At 42.7% G+C, this 17,169-nt stretch overlaps 1 protein-coding gene across 1 annotated transcript in view; it reads left to right on the forward strand.

The window, feature by feature from the left end:
* The window catches only part of LOC141096506 (cilia- and flagella-associated protein 337-like), a 240,204-nt gene that overhangs the window by 101,989 nt on the left and 121,046 nt on the right, over nucleotides 1-17,169 (forward strand). Inside the window, exon 15 of the mRNA XM_073583172.1 lies at nucleotides 8,593-8,744. Within this exon, the coding sequence (XP_073439273.1) occupies nucleotides 8,593-8,744 (152 nt within the window). The remainder of the gene's footprint in view (nucleotides 1-8,592; nucleotides 8,745-17,169) is intronic.

A 17,169-nucleotide genomic window follows, 5' to 3' on the forward strand; every position in this document is an offset into this window, starting at 1 on the left:
ATTACCCATTATTGAAATGCCGTTTGAGAGAATTGCCATGGACTTGGTCGTCCCTTAGTTAAATCAGCTCGGGGCCATCAGTATATACTAGTCATCCTGGACTATGCCACCCGCTATCCTGAAGCAATTATCCTGAGAAATTCCTCCATGAAGAGTATAGCCCGCGAGTTGGTCCATGTGTTTGCCCGGACGGGTTTACCGAAGGAGATCCTGACCAACCAGGGGACACCTTTTATGAGCAAGGTGATGAGGGAGTTGTGCCGAGTCCTGCAAATCTCCCAGTTGAGGACCTCAGTGTACCATCCGCAGTCAGATGGCCTTGTTGAGAGGTTTAACAAGACACTGAAGAGCATGCTAAGAAAAGCCATAGAGAAAGATGATATCTGCTGCTTTCTATCCGTGAAGTTCCCCAGGCCTCCACGGGGTTCTCGCCCTTCGAGCTTCTGTATGGCGTCATCTGCGAGGTCTCCTAGATATAGCCAAGGAAACCTGGGAAGCCAAAGTCACGCCCCACACAAACGTCATTGAGCATGTGGCACTGATGCAGCAGAGGGTTACGAAGGTGATGCCCATTGTTAAAGATCATCTCTGCCAGGCACAAGAGGCTCAGGCCAGGGTCTACAACCGGTCAGCAAGAGTGAGGCAGTTCAATCCGGGAGACCGAGCTCTCGTGCTAATTCCGACGGTGGAGAGTAAGTTCTTGGCCAAGTGGCAAGGGCCGTATGATGTGGTGAAGAAGCTTGGAGATGTAAATAGTACAAGATCCACCAAACCGGAAGTAATCTCCAAGGAGGTGCAGCGTATGTTGAAGCTCAGGGTCATGAAGGAATCCAAGAGGGCTGGTCGAGCTCGATTGTCCTGGTCCCAAAACCTGATGGTGAATGGAGGTTCTGCAACGATTACCGGAAGATGAATGAGGTCTCCAAGTTCGATGCTTATCCCATGCCACGCGTTGATGAGCTCATCGAGAGACTTGGACCTGCGAGGTACATAACCACCTTGGATCTGACAAAGGGATATTGGCAGATCTCCGTGGCACAGGAAGCCAAGGAGAAGACAGCATTTTCTACACCAGACGGGTGCTTCCAGTATGTCCGGATGCCGTTTGGCCTGCAGGGAGCTCCGGGAACCTTCCAGAGGGCTATGGATAGAATCCTTGCACCTCATAAGCTATACGCTGCCGCATACCTGGATGATATCGTCATCTTTACCCGGACTGGGAGTCTCACCTGGAAAAGGTCCAAGCAGTGTTTAATGCTCTAAGGAAGGTGGGGTTTACAATAAACCCGAAGAAGTGCACCTTGGGTAAAGAAGAAGCCAAGTACCTCGGATATGTAGTGGGGCGTGGCGAGATCAAACCCCAAATCAATAAAGTGGAGGCAATTCAAACATGGCCGAGACCTCTCTCCAGAAAGCAAGTTAAATCCTTTCTGGGGATCATGGGATATTACAGGAGGTTTATCCCAAACTTCACCATGATGGCTGCGCCTCTAACTGATCTGCTTAAGGGGACAAAATCCGTAATGGTCAGATGGTCCGAAGAGGCGGAGTCAGCCTTCCAAGAAATGAAAGGGGCTCTATGTAAGCAACCCGTTCTGGTGGCCCCAGACTTTAAAAAAGAGTTCATCCTTCAGACAGACGCTTCAGATATCGGGGTAGGTGCAGTCCTCTCCCAGGAGATACATGGGAAGGAGCATCCTCTCCTCTACCTGAGTAGGAAGCTATCTTCATGCGAAAAGAATTACTCAGTCATAGAGAAGGAGTGTTTGGCCATAAAGTGGGCAGTGGATACGTTACGGTACTATCTGGTGGGACGTAAGTTTAGATTAATATCCGACCATGCCCCACTCAGATGGATGAGGGAAACAAAGGGTAAGAATGCTAGGTCACCCTCTGGTTCTTAGCCCTGCAAAACTTCATCTTCCATGTAAAGCATAGGGCCGGGAAGCTACATGGGAATGCCAATGCCCTCTCAAGAATCCCTTGCCTGGTATGTGAAAGTGCCAAGCTCCACGGCTTTAGGCAGAGGGGGAGGTATGTGACGTGGCTAAGGGTTGTATAATTGTGGGAGATATGTGTCTCAGAGATGGCTTGTCTTCGTAATATAAGGCATAATAGATATTGCTATATTACTGTTTTGCAAGGACCTGTGGTGAGGTCACAGTCACATGACCAGTCAGCTGCTGGGTTCGTGGGTGTGGCTACACCCTTATAATGTAGCCTGCTCCTGAACCAGGCAGCTGTAGGTGGGGAGGACTAAGCCTCCCGTGTGTATTGAAGCTCCAGGTCTGAGCCTGAGTTAACGGACATTTCTGTTTGCTTTTGCCTAAGCTAAAGGCTATTTTCTTTGATACTTGCTGCCTGATGGGTTTATGATGTAATAAACCACATGAACTTTAAAGGAACCTGCCTCCTGATTGTCTCCCGCTGCACCTGAGTGAGTAGAATCCCTACAATACACAAAAGGAAATAAACATGTGTACAACAAAAAAAGAAATACTTCACTTTCTGGAACAATATAAAGGGTGCCCACACTTTTGGTCATGACTGTGAATATATACAGTTAGGTCCATATATATTTGGACAGAGACAACATTTTTCTAATTTTGGTTCTAGACATTACCACAATGAATTTTAAACAAAATAATTCAGATGCAGTTGATGTTCAGACTTTCAGCTTTCATTTGAGGGTATCTGTGATGGTTACGTGTGACTGGACACACCGCCTCCAGCAGGGCGAATTTCTCTGACACACGTGACCCTGGATACACCGCCTCCAGTAGGGCGAATTTAAATAATATAACGTGCAGCCGGATACACCGCCTCCAGCAGGCGAATTTCAGAATTACACGTGTATCTAGATACACCGCCTCCAGCAGGGCGAATTTAAATAATAAGGGGAAACACCAGGGAAACCGATACAATGGAGGCCCCTGCGATAGGGAACGAGGACATGGAGACCTCCTGCACTCCCCTGAGTCAGTGTCTGTACAGTACACTGCTAACAGTCCCTATGCAGGTTCCCCACCTGGCGACGAGCAGGATACCTAAAAACCATAGCTCGCTCTGCACCTAGCCCTTTCTAGTTCTTGCTTCCAGCAACAGAGTCCAGCACCAGAATGCAGCTTTCCTCCTGAATAGCTGCTACCAAGCTTTGTCAGAGCTGCAAGGAAATCCTCTCTCTGGCTCCTTTCACACCAGGACTCTGACTGAGCTGCAAGGAACTCTCTCTAGCTCCTTCCTCCACCAAGGATGGTTGAAATGACCAATATCACCAACAGTGAGTGAGAGCACATGACACACCTTTATAGTTAAGCCAGAGGAATCACACCTGTTAGTGATTCCCGTGTAATAACGCTAACCACCACCGGGGCAAACTAGAACAAAAGACACCACTGTGTAATGACCCTAATGGCCACCGGGGGCAAAACTAACTTTAAGCAACAGCTTAAAGAAAAAAAAAGGTTACAAGTGCTTTTATCTGTCACAATCCAGCATGAATCATGACGGTATCCACATTAAAATTGGTTGAAGGGTTTAGGAGTTTCAGCTCCTTAACAGGTGCCACCCTGTTTTCAAAGGGACCAAAAGTAATTGGACAATTGACTCCAAGGCTATTTCCTGGACAGGTGTGGGCAATCCCTTCGTTATGTCATTCTCAATTAATCAGATAAAAGGCCTGGCGTTGATTTGAGGTGTGGTGCTTGCATTTGGAAGGTTTTGCTGTGAAGGAAATAAGCGGTCAAAGGAGCTCTCCATGCAGTTGAAACAAGCCATCCTAAAGCTCCAAAAACAGAAAAAACCCATCCGAGAAATTGCTACAACATAAGGAGTGGCAAAATCTACAGTTTGGTATATCCTGAGAAAGAAAGAAAGCACTGGTGAACTCATCAATGCAAAAAGACCTGTGCGCCAACAGAAGACAACAGTGGTGGATGATCGCAGAATAATCTCCATGGTGAAGAAAAACACCTTCACAACAGCCAACCAAGTGAACAACACTCTCCAGGAGGTAGGCGTTTCAATATCCAAATCTACCATAAAGAGAAGACTGCATGATAGTAAATACAGAAGATTCACTGCATGGTGCAAGCCACTCATAAGCATCAAGAATAAAAAGGCTAGACTGGACTTCGCTAAAAAAACATCTAAAAAAGCCAGCACAGTTCTGGAAGAACATTCTATACAGATGAAACCAAGATCAACCTCTACCAGAATGATGGAAAGAGAAAAGTATGGCGAAGCGTGGTACAGCTCATGATCCAAAGCATACCACATCATCTGTAAAACACGGCGGAGGCAGTGTGATGGCTTGGGCATGCATGGCTGCCAGTGGCACTAGGTCACTAGTGTTTATTGATGATGTGACACAGGACAGAAGCAGCCAAATGAATTCTGAGGTATTCAGAGCCATACTGTGCGCTCAGATCCAGCCAAATGCAGCCAAACTGATTGGTCGTCATTTCATACTACAGATGGACAATGACCCAAAACATAAAGCCAAAGCAACCCAGGAATTTATTAAAGCAAAGAAGTGGAATATTCTTGAATGGCCAAGTCAGTCACCTGATCTCAACCCAATTGAGCATGCATTTCACTTGTTAAAGACTTATCTTCAGACAGAAAGGCCCACAAAGAAACAGCAACTGAAAACCACCGCAGTGAAGGCCTGGCAGAGCATCAAAAAGGAGGAAACACAGCGTCTGGTGATATTCAAGACTTCAAGCAGTCATTGCCAGCAAAGGGTTTTCAACCAAGTACTATAAATTAACATTTTATTTACAATTATTTAATCTGTCCAATTACTTTTGGTCCCTTTAAAAACAGGGTGGCACATGTTAAGGAGCTGAAACTCCTAAACCCTTCATCCAATTTTAATGTGGATACCCTCAAATGAAAGCTGAATGTCTGAACTTTAACTGCATCTGAATTGTTTTGTTTAAAATTCATTGTGGTAATGTCTAGAACCAAAATTAGAAAAATGTTGTCTCTGTCCAAATATATATGGACCTAAAGTCAGCCACCAATTATGCAAGTTCTCTCACTTAAAAAGATGAGAGAGGCCTGTAATTGACATCATAGGAGACCACAACTATGAGAGTCAAAATAAGAAAACAAATCCAGAAAATCACCTTGTCTGATTTGGCAAGATTTATTTTGCAAATTATGGTGGAAAATAAGTACCGTATATACTCATGTATAAGCCAAGATTTTCAGCCCATTTTTTGGGGCTGAAAGTCCCCCTCTCGACTTATACATGAGTCATATACCAGGGCGTCGGCGGGGGGAGCGGGGGTGTCACAGATCATACTCACCCCCCTGGCGTGGTCTCTGCTGCCCCCTGCTTCTCCACGGTCTCCCTTCCTGCCTTCAGCGGTCACGTGGTACTGCTCATTAAACTCATGAATATGCGCATATTTATGAGTGTAATGAGTGGTACTACGTGACCGCTGAAGGCAGGAAGGGAGACTATGGAGAAGCGGGGCTGCAGAGACCACCTAGGAGGGGGTAAGTATAGCGATATTCACCTGTCCCCGGTCCATGCTGCTCACCGCTGTCTGCTGCATCCTGTGTCAGTGACGTTTAGTCAGCAGAGGGTGCGGTGATGTGGTTAGTGCGTGCTGCATCCTCTGCTGCCTGAACGTTACTGACAGACGATGTGGCAGACAGCGGTGAGCAGCGATGGACCCCAAACAGGTGAATATCTCAGGTGCCGGGTCCTGAGCAGGAGAGGTGAAGTGGCATTTTTTGCAGCAGCATATGGGGGCATAATATATGGAGCATCTTATGGGGCAGCATATGGGGGCATATTCTATGGAGCAGCATATGGGGCATATTCTATGGGGCAGCATATGGGGGCATATTCTATGGAGCCGCATATGGAGCATATTCTATGGGGCAGCATATGGGGCATATCCTATGGGGCAGCATATGGGGGCATATTCTATGGAGCAGCATATGGGGGCATATTCTATGGAGCAGCATATGGGAGCATATTCTATGGAGCAGCATATTGGGGCATATTCTATGGAACAGCATATGGGGGCAGCATATGGGGGCATATTATATGGAGCAGCATATGGGGGCATATTCTATTGAGCAACATATGGGGGCATAATTGATGGAGCAGCATATGGGGTATATTCTATGGAGCAGCATATGGGGGCATATTCTATGGAGCAGCATATGGGGGCATATTCTATGGGGCAGCATATGGGGGCATATTCTATGGCGCAGCATATGGGGGCATAATCTATGGAGCAGCATATGGGGGCATATTCTATGGGCAGCATATGGGGGCATAATCTGTGGAGCAACATATGGGAGCATATTTTATGGGGCAGCATATGGGGGCATAATCTATGGAGCAGCATATGGGGGCATATTCTATGGGCAGCATATGGGGGCATAATCTATGGAGCAGCATATGGGGGCATATTCTATGGAGCAGCATATGAGGGCATAATCTATGGAGCATTTTATTGGGGCATAATCTATGGAGCATCTTATGGGAGCATAATCTATGTAGCATCTTATGGGGGCATAATCTATGGCGCATTTTATGGGGCCATAACTTTTATGGAGCAATATATGGGGCATATTATTCTGTGGAACATCTTATGGGGGCATTATTAATCTTTGTGCAGCATTATATGGGGTGTATTTTGTATGGAGCATCTTATGGGGCCCATCATGAACTGTATGGGGCATTATATGGGGCTCCTGATTCAATATGGATATTCAAAACCACAACCTACTGATGTGATGATGTCTCAATTAATTTTACTTTTATTGGTATCTATTTTTGTTTTTGAAATTTACGAGTAGCTGTTGCATTTTCCACCCTAGGCTTATACGCAAGTCAATAAGTTTTCCCAGTTTTTTGTGGCAAAATTAGGGAGGTCGGCTTATACACGGGTCGGCTTATACATGAGTATATACGGTATTTGGTCATTAACAAAAGTTCATCTCAATATTTTGTTATATATCCTTTGTTGGCAATGACAGAGTGCAAACGTTTTCTGTAAGTCTTCACAAGATTGGCACACACTGTTGGTGGTATGTTGGCCCATTCCTCCATGCAGATCTCCTCTGGAGCAGTGATGTTTTGGGCCTGTCGCTGGGCAACACAGACTTTCAAATCCCTCCAAAGGTTTTCTATGGAGTTGAGATCTGGAGACTGCCTAGGACACTCCAGAACCTTCATATGATTCTTATGAAGCCACTCTTTTGTTGCCCTGACAGTGTGCTAGGGATCATTATAATGCTGAAAGACCCATCCACGTTTCATTTTCAATGCCTTTGCTGATGGAAGGAGGTGTGCACTCAAAATCTCACGATACATGGCCCCATTCATTCTTTCATGTACATGGATCAGTCATCCTTGTCCTTTTGCAGAGAAACAGCTCCAAAGCATGATGTTGCCATCCGCATGCTTCACAGTAGGTATGGTGTTCTTTTCAACTCAGCATTCTGTCTCCTCCAAACATGACAAGTTTTGCTTCTACTAAACAGTTCTACTTTGGTTTCATCAGACCATATGACATTCTCCCAATACTCTTCTGTATATTCCAAATGCTCTGTAGCAAACTTCAGACAGGCCCAGACATGTACTGACATAAGCAGGGGGACACATCTGGCACTGCAGGATATGAGTCCCTGGCGGCGTAGTGTGTTACTGATGGTAGCCTTTATTACGGTGATCCCAGCTCTATGCAGGTCATTCAATAGGTCCCCCCCCACTTGTGGTTCTGGGATCTTTGCTCACCGTTCTTGTGATCATTTTGATCCCATGGGGTGAGATCTTGCGTGGAGCCGCAGATCGAGGGAGATTATCAGTGGTCTTGTATGTCTTCCATTTTCTTATTATTGCTCCCACAGTTGATTTCATCACACCAAGCTGCTTGCCTATTGCAGATTCAGTCTTCCCATCCTGGTGCAGGGCTAGAATTTTGTTTCTGTTGTCCTTCGACAGCTCTTTGGTCTTCACCATAGTGGAGATTGGAGTGTGACTGCTTTAGGTTGTGGACAGGTGTCTTTTATACTGATAACAAGTTCAAACAGGTGCTAATACTAGGACAGGTGTCTTTTATAATGATAAAAAGTTCAAACAGATGCCATTACTACAGGTAATGAGTGAAGGACAGAGAAGCCTCTTAAAGAGGAGGTTACAGGTCTGTGAGAACCAGAAATATTGCATGTTTTTAGGTGGCCAAATAATTATTTTCCACCATAATTTAAAAAATAAATCTTGCCAAATCGGACAAGGTGATTTTCTGGATTTGTTTTCTCATTTTGACTCTCATAGTTGTGGTCTACCTATGATGTCAATTACAGGCCTCTCTCATCTTTTTAAGTGGGAGAACTTGCACAATTGGTGGCTGACTAAATACTTTTTTTCCCCACTGTATAATGAAGAGCCAGAGGACTAGATTTCCCTTCATGAAGTTTTAACAATTAATCTTTATGACTATGACTGTTATCCTAGCCAGTCATTTCTATGAGGATGATATGACGCTAGTAGTTATGTTAACACCATGTAGAGATCTGCATGTTTAGTGCATATGATGAAATTCCTTTTCTTTGTTTCAGATATGGGATATCCAGAGTCAGACGTGTCTATTTACAGCTTGCTCGAAATCCAGCGGGATCAGGGGAGAACTCACCGCCTGCCTTTATATCCCAGAAATCAAAGCACTGTGTGTGACCACTGACTCCATTGCCCTTCTGCAGGTGAAACTGAAGTAAGAGACAAGATCTAATTTATTTTTTTTCAGCTGGATAAATCATGGGATGTAAAAGATAATATAGTTATAAATAAGGCAGTAATGAGTGGGCTTAAGAAATTATGTAGCTGACACCTGCCTGATACTGATGTGGCCAGAGGAAGGTTTACCCTTCGGAGTATGTGCACACATCTTTTTCAGGTGGAATCCGCAGTGGAAACTGTGTGAGAAACCTATCAGAAAGTGCTCAAAAGAATGAACATATGAATTTCTATGTAATGATGACTTGCTGTGCATATAGTCAGGTTTTGTAAAATCTTTTAACTGCTTGAGGTTTCTAAAAACGCCAGTTAGTTAAAGAAGTGACGTGTCCATTCTGGCGTTACAATACAAGTTATTAGGAAAGCTCCAAAGATGCTCAGATGCTGTTAATTTGTTTATTATTCAGTGGAGTGAAAAAAAAAAGACTCGACAACAGCAGTAAAAAAGACTTCCCAAAAACCATGAGAAAACAGAAAAAAAAAAAAAAAATGAATAGACTACACAAAGGACGCTTAATATAATAACACTAGAGTTTCCTGAAGCGTCTTCTGCTTGAAAAACTCAGCGGGGTCGTCTGAGTTTAAAAGGCGTCATGTGCACATACCCTTAGATGCCATAGATAGTAGTGACTATGTCATCTAAGCAGTCAGATGGATGGGGTAGCTCGTCATGGCGTGTACACCAGTTGCTGACTAGTTCCCATAACAGTCAGGGACTAAACTGAGAATTTCTGGTTTTCAGTCAAAAGCCAAAAATAGAATAAAAAGTTATCCAAAGTTACACGGTACCAATAAAGTACAAAATTACTTCTCACACACAAAAAAAAAATACAACTAAGCCCTCAAACAGCTCAATTGTTGGAAAAATATGACAACACAAACCACATTTTTTTAAGTTTTTTATTTTTTAAAAGATATATCAATTTGGTATCATTAAAATGCTATTATTTGCTTAACAGCAACATAAGAACCATAAAACCAAAACCAGAACATCAATGGTTAAATATTTTTCACATTCACCTCACAACATATTTTTCTCGTTTTTCAGTACAATAGGCTGCTATCATGCCAGGGCAGGGAGAAGAAGGGAGAGGGGGAAGATGGTGACCCCTCAATATTCTCCTCATGCTGACACCTGCGCTCCCTATCGCCCTAGAATGGTCTTTTCCCTTGTGCGCCATCGTGTGCCACAGCCCTGGCTGACCCTGGGTCTTAACACTAGATAGTGAGCTGGGCAGCAAAATACTGGTCTTACTACTAAAATAAGCAACAAAGGGAAATGGACAGACAGGGGAAGCACAAAAAAAAATGGATATCCACAGGAGTCAAAAGGAACACAAACAACTTCTCCAGGAACACAGCAGCTATTCCAAGTAGCTAAGGTTCAGGATAGATAAACTTATTACTGGAAAGGGAGGAAACCAGAAGGGAGTTTAAATAGTGAAGGGGGCGTGCACCAATAAGCATCAGCTGGAACTAAAGCTAAATATAATCTCAGCCGACTTAAACCAAAGAATTTTCCGTACCAAAAGAAACAATAAACCTGCACCACTCATGTGAATGGTCGCATTGATTCCAAAGAGGACCTGTGATAAGCTAAGCTCTGTGATCTTCTGATCCCAGGTGCACCACAGGTTCCAGCAGGGTGCGGCACACTCATGAAAGCTGTACTGTGGAGATGACCCCACACCATAAATCACGGGTGCCAGCTGCATCTTACAATCAGCACTTGAGAGTGACCTCTGTGATTAGAACTAGCTCTATTTAACAGTTTAAAATCAGTAGCATTAAAGAGGTTAGGAACGGTAGTGGGGACTCGTGTCTGTGATGTTTGTACCACAGTGAAGCCCAGCCTTTGGCAGGTCTTCTTAACCCCTTAACGACTGCCGATACACTTTTTAACAGCAGCAGTTAAGGGTACTTATTCCTCTGTAGCACCCACCCAGCGTCAGAAAATCTCCAGGGTCTCAGCTACCGTCCCCTGTCATGTTATCGCCATTATTCACCGAATAACGACCATCACAAAAAAAAGTCCGCTTTTCAATTCATTTCTCTCTCCTCTAATATGATCTAGCATATCAGAGGAGAAAGAAATGGGGTCCCCCTGGTACCCCTGCCATCCTAGGACCCTCCTGCTCCATGTCCCCCAGCCCTCCACGTCATCTTTCTGGAAGAAAATGGCAGGCGCATGCGTAGTGAGTACGCCAAGATTTGCCAGCCGGTACCCGGCAACAATAGTAGATTTTTCCTGTTGGTTCATTTTGATCACTGTGATAGATCCTATCACAGTGATCAAAATAAAAAAAATAGTAAATCAAATCCCCTTTGTCACCCCCTTATTTAGATAAAAATAATAAAATAAAAAATGGTATTTTTTTTCTATTCTTTGCAGTTAGGCTTATGGTTGGGATTAGTGCTGTGGCTAGGGTTGTGTTAGGGTTGTGTTGGGGTTAAGGTTTGGGGATAGGGTTGTGTTGGGGTTAGGGTTGTGTTGGAGTTTTGGTTGGGGTTAGGGTCTCCAAGCGCGGCATGGTGCCCACAATAGATTCCAGTCAGTTTTGCATTCAAAAAGTCAAACGGTGCTCCATCCCTTCTGAGCCCTGCCATGCACCCAAACAGTGGATTTCTCTCACATATGGGGTATCGGCGTACTCAGGAGAAATTGCACAACAAATTTTTCATCCATTTTCTCCTGACACCCTTGTAAAAATTAAAAAGTTTGGGTCTAAAGTAAATTTTTGTGAAAAAAGTTAAAATTTTTTCTTCCAAATTGCTTTAGTTCTCGTGAAGCACCTGAAGGGTTAATAAACTTCTTGAATGTGATTTTGAGCACCTTGAGGGGTGCAGTTTTTAGAATAGTGTCACTTTTGGGTATTTTCTGTCATATTGACCCCCCCAAAGTCACTTCAAATGTGAGGTGGTCCCTTAAAACATGGTTTTGTAAATTTTGTTGGAAAAATGAGAAATCACTGGTCAATTTTAACCCTTATAACTTCCTAAGAAAAAAAATTATGTTTCCAATATTGTGCTGATGTAAAGTAGACATGTGGGAAATGTTATTTATTAACTATTTTGTGTGACATAACACTCTGATTTAAGGATCACAAAAATTAAAAGTTTGAAAATTGCAAAATGTTCAAAATTTTTGCCAAACTTCTGTCTTTTTTTCCAAATAAACGCAAGTTTTATCAAAGAAATTTTACCACTAACATGAAGTACAATATGTCACGAAAAAAAATTCTCAGAATCAGTGGAATATGTTGTTACGTTGAAGCATTCCAGAGCAATAACCTCATAAAGTGACAGTGGTCAGAATTGTAAAAATTGGCTTGGTCATTAAGGGGTTAAAACACCAGTAATTACTCAAGAGACTAAAAAAAAAAGAAAAATTATTTTTTAGAAATATAAAAGTATAAATCACCCCTTTTTCCCAAAATTTAAATCGCAAACTGAAAAAAAAAAACGTGCGTGGTTGTACAAAAGTAATAAAAGATCAAAATATTTATTTTATGCAAAAAATTAAATGATAGAATTGCTGTTATTAGTCACATCACGATATTGACCAAAAAAATAAAAAATATATGACTTAGCATATGAAGATCTGAAACCAATTTTTATTTTAAATAGTAAAATAAAAACATACAAATTTGATATCAATATAACTGTACTGACCCATAGAAAAAAAAGTTGCCAGGTCATTTTTTTTTTAATCAAAAAATTAACATCATAAAACAAACCCCAAAATTCAATAGTAAAATTGCTGTTTTTCTTTGCTGCCTAAAAACAATTTCCCATCTTCTAGCACATTATTATGGTATATGGCAAAAATGAATGAATGACTACTGCTTGTCCTGCAAAAAACAATCCCTCACATGTCAATGTAAAAATAAAAGTAAAAAGAAAAGAAAAAGAATAGCTCTTGGAGCATAAGGAATTAAAAAACAAAAGCAAAATAATGAAAATGTTGGCTGCATCTCCAAAAGGTTACGTTTGACAGTCTACATGTACAACATCAAATTACATCAGAGCTTACCCTATTTTCTATGTAGAAGCCACTCATACAGTGGGGAAAAAAAGTATTTAGTCAGTCAGCAATAGTGCAAGTTCCACCACTTAAAAAGATGAGAGGCGTCTGTAATTTACATCATAGGTAGACCTCAACTATGGGAGACAAACTGAGAAAAAAAAATTCAGAAAATCACATTGTCTGTTTTTTTTTCATTTTATTTGCATATTATGGTGGAAAATAAGTATTTGGAAGATTTCTGGCTCTCACAGACCTGTAACTTCTTCTTTAAGAGTCTCCTCTTTCCTCCACTCATTACCTGTAGTAATGGCACCTGTTTAAACTTGTTATCAGTATAAAAAGACACCTGTGCACACCCTCAAACAGTCTGACTCCAAACTCCACTATGGTGAAGACCAAAGAGCTGTCAAAGGACACCAGAAACAAAATTGTAGCCCTGCACCAGGCTGGGAAGACTGAATCTGCAATAGCCAACCAGCTTGGAGTGAAGAAATCAACTGTGGGAGCAATAATTAGAAAATGGAAGACATACAAGACCACTGATAATCTCCCTCGATCTGGTGCTCCACGCAAAATCCCACCCCGTGGGGTCAGAATGATCACAAGAACGGTGAGCAAAAATCCCAGAACCACGCGGGGGGACCTAGTGAATGAACTGCAGAGAGCTGGGACCAATGTAACAAGGCCTACCATAAGTAACACACTACGCCACCATGGACTAAGATCCTGCAGTGCCAGACGTGTCCCACTGCTTAAGCCTGTACATGTCCGGGCCCATCTGAAGTTTGCTAGAGAGCATTTGGATGATCCAGAGGAGTTTTGGGAGAATGTCCTATGGTCTGATGAAACCAAACTGGAACTGTTTGGTAGAAACACAACTTGTCGTGTTTGGAGGAAAAAGAATACTGAGTTGCATCCATCAAACACCATACCTACTGTAAAGCATGGTGGTGGAAACATCATACTTTGGGGCTGTTTCTCTGCAAAGGGGCCAGGACGACTGATCCGGGTACATGAAAGAATGAATGGGGCCATGTATCGTGAGATTTTGAGTGCAAACCTCCTTCCATCAGCAAGGGCATTGAAGATGAAACGTGGCTGGGTCTTTCAACATGACAATGATCCAAAGCACACCGCCAGGGCAACGAAGGAGTGGCTTCGTAAGAAGCATTTCAAGGTCCTGGAGTGGCCTAGCCAGTCTCCAGATCTCAACCCTATAGAAAACCTTTGGAGGGAGTTGAAAGTCCGTGTTGCCAAGCGAAAAGCCAAAAACATCACTGCTCTAGAGGAGATCTGCATGGAGGAATGGGCCAACATACCAACAACAGTGTGTGGCAACCTTGTGAAGACTTACAGAAAACGTTTGACCTCTGTCATTGCCAACAAAGGATATATCACAAAGTATTGAGATGAAATTTTGTTTCTGACCAAATACTTATTTTCCACCATAATATGCAAATAAAATGAAAAAAAAACCAGACAATGTGATTTTCTGGATTTTTTTTTCTCAGTTTGTCTCCCATAGTTGAGGTCTACCTATGATGTAAATTACAGACGCCTCTCATCTTTTTAAGTGGTGGAACTTGCACTATTGCTGACTGACTAAATACTTTTTTTCCCCACTGTAGCTCTTGGAATGCGGAGTTTGAAAAAAGCTCTCAATCCCCTCACTAAGTGGATTTATTATAAGTCACATTTCATCATGTTACAACTTACAAGCTCTTCATTTGTTGCTTTCAAACTGCAACAGTAAATATAATGTGATTTATATATCACATACAGTATGTGCATTGTATGTACTGATGGTGACTCTAAACCAGACCTGGCAAAAGTGTGGCCCACAGACAGGGACAGCCAAAGGGCTAGAAACAGTTATGGTGCAGGGAGCCGTCTGCTCCTTCCACCATTGAGCCTGTGCATCTGAGATCGCAAAAGGCAAAATTATGTCATTACATCACGAGTGCTCTGTGGATCCTCAGTACACAGCACAGACCAGGGTAGCGGGGTTACAGGGTTAGTGAGTAGTTTTTTCTTTTTTAAATTGTCAATACTTGTGGAAAAGTGTGGAGAGATCATACTCTGTGGGGGGAGCGTGTAGGGACATTATACTGCGTGAGGGGCTGTGTGGGACATCATACTGTATTGAGGGGTTGTATGAGAACATCGTAGGTCATGTGGGGCTTTGTTGGGATGTACTGCATGGGGGATTTGTGGAGACATAGTTTATGGAGGGATGTGTGGGAACATCATACATTGTGGTGAACTTCAGACTGCGTTGGGGGCTTTATGGGGACATCACACTGTGTGAGGGGACATCATACTGTGTTAGGGTTTTTGTGAGGGGCTGTGTGGAGACATCATACTGTATGGGGGACATCATGTATTACAGGGACTTAATGCTGTGTGTGTGGCTTTGAGGGGACTTCATACTATTTGATGGACTGTGCACATCATGATTCGTGTCAGAACATCATACTTTGTGGGTACATCCTACTGCGTGGGGGCTATGTGGGACATCATAATGCTTGGGAGACAGTGTGGAGGGCTTTGTGCCTACATCATACTGTGGGAGGACCATGCAGGGACATTGTACTGCATGGGGGCTGTATGAAGACATCATATGGCATGAGGGCTGTGTGGGGACATCATACTGCATTGAGGGATTGTATGAGAACATCGTAGGTCATACATGTGCAGCCATTTACGACCACTCTTTGGGTCCGATCACTAAGCCAGTTATGAATCCACCTAACAGTTGCCTTGTCCATTCCATACCTAGTCATATTTTCAGTAAGGATTGTGTGAGATACTTTGTCAAATGCTTTGCTGAAGTCAAGATATTCTATATCTACAGCATTTCCCTGATCCACCCAATCAGTGATTCCGTCATAGAAGGAAATTAAGTTAGTCTGACATGACTTATTAGTTACAAACCCATGCTGACTCTGTTTAATCACTTCATTCTTCGCCAGGTACTGACATACATGTTGTTTAATAATTTGTTCAAAGATCTTTCCTGGTATAGACGTCAGACTCACCGGCCTATAGTTGCCTGGGTCCACCTTCTTCCCCTTTTTGAAGATAGGAACAACATTTGCTCTTCTCCAGTCTTCTGGGACTTCTCCTGTTCTCCAAGAATTTTCAAAGATTATGGAGAGGGGTCCAGAAATTTCTTCTGCTATCTCCTTCAGAACTCTGGGGTGTAATTCATCTGGACTTGGAGACTTGAATTCATTTAGGTTAGCTAAGTGTTTCCTCACTATCTTTATGTTTATAGATATCCTGGATTTTTCTATTCCCTTAATAGGACAGTGAAGAACAGTTGATGTTACATTTCCTTTCTGAGAGAAAACAGATACAAAATAGGAATTTAAAAGTTTGGCCTTCTCAACATCCTGTCTTACCATTTCATCATTTTCATCCTGTAAAAATTCTATAGCATCTTTGACTTTTCTTTTACTTTTGACATATCCCCAAAATTCTTTATTATTGCTTTTGACGTCTCTTGCAAGCCTCAAATCATTGTCAGCTTTAATAATCTGATTTGTGCCCTGCAGGTTCTGCAGACAGCATTATATTCTTCTTTAGATATGCCTCCCTCTTTCCATTTTATAAACATTTCTTTCTTCCTTTTTAGCATGAGCTTAAGTTCTGTGTTCATCCATCCTGGTTTCCTTAAATGCGTCCGTCCTATTCTTCCTTCTTTTCAGAATTGTTAACAATTGTGCTTTGAGAATTTCATTTTTCAAGATTTCCCATCCTTCCTGGACATTTTTGTCTTCAAGGATATCCAGCCATTGGATCCCTCCAATTCTCTTTCTGAATCCCTTAAAATCTGCCTTTCTGAAATCTACCCTTGACGTCTGAGTCTTCACAGGTCTTCCTCCTCTAGTTATCCAAAATTCTAAAATAGCATGATCGCTACCTCCTAAGGTCCCAGCCACTTTTACCTCCTGAACCATTTCCTCCCTGTTTATAAGGATTAGATCCAAGGTAGCAGATTCCTGTTGTGAGTTCATTGAGTTCTCCTTCCAGGCTCCTTCTGATGGTAACAGGAGGTAGTGAGGCTGATTTAATCAGTAGAGATCTTCCACCTGATAATGAGGATGACGATTGGACCTCAGGAATCTCAGATTGGATTTAAGACAGCCGACGCCCTACTCTTGTGCTGGTGATTCCTTCTGCTTGTCAGGTCTTGGTTCTCAGCTCTGTTCCAGTCAGCTTAAACTAAGTTTCTCTGCTAATGTTCACACTTGATTTTGTTTTTCTATTCAGTTTTTTGTGTGGTCAGCCAGCCCCGGCTGGGCCTGTGCTGAATTTCCACTCTTATTTATCTGTATTTGCCAATTTGCTTTTTGTCCTTTATTAGATTGGC

The sequence above is a fragment of the Dendrobates tinctorius genome, unplaced genomic scaffold, assembly GCF_039654945.1.
Source record: "Dendrobates tinctorius isolate UK_male_01 unplaced genomic scaffold, ASM3965494v1 ptg000075l, whole genome shotgun sequence".
Lineage (NCBI taxonomy): Eukaryota > Metazoa > Chordata > Amphibia > Anura > Dendrobatidae > Dendrobates > Dendrobates tinctorius.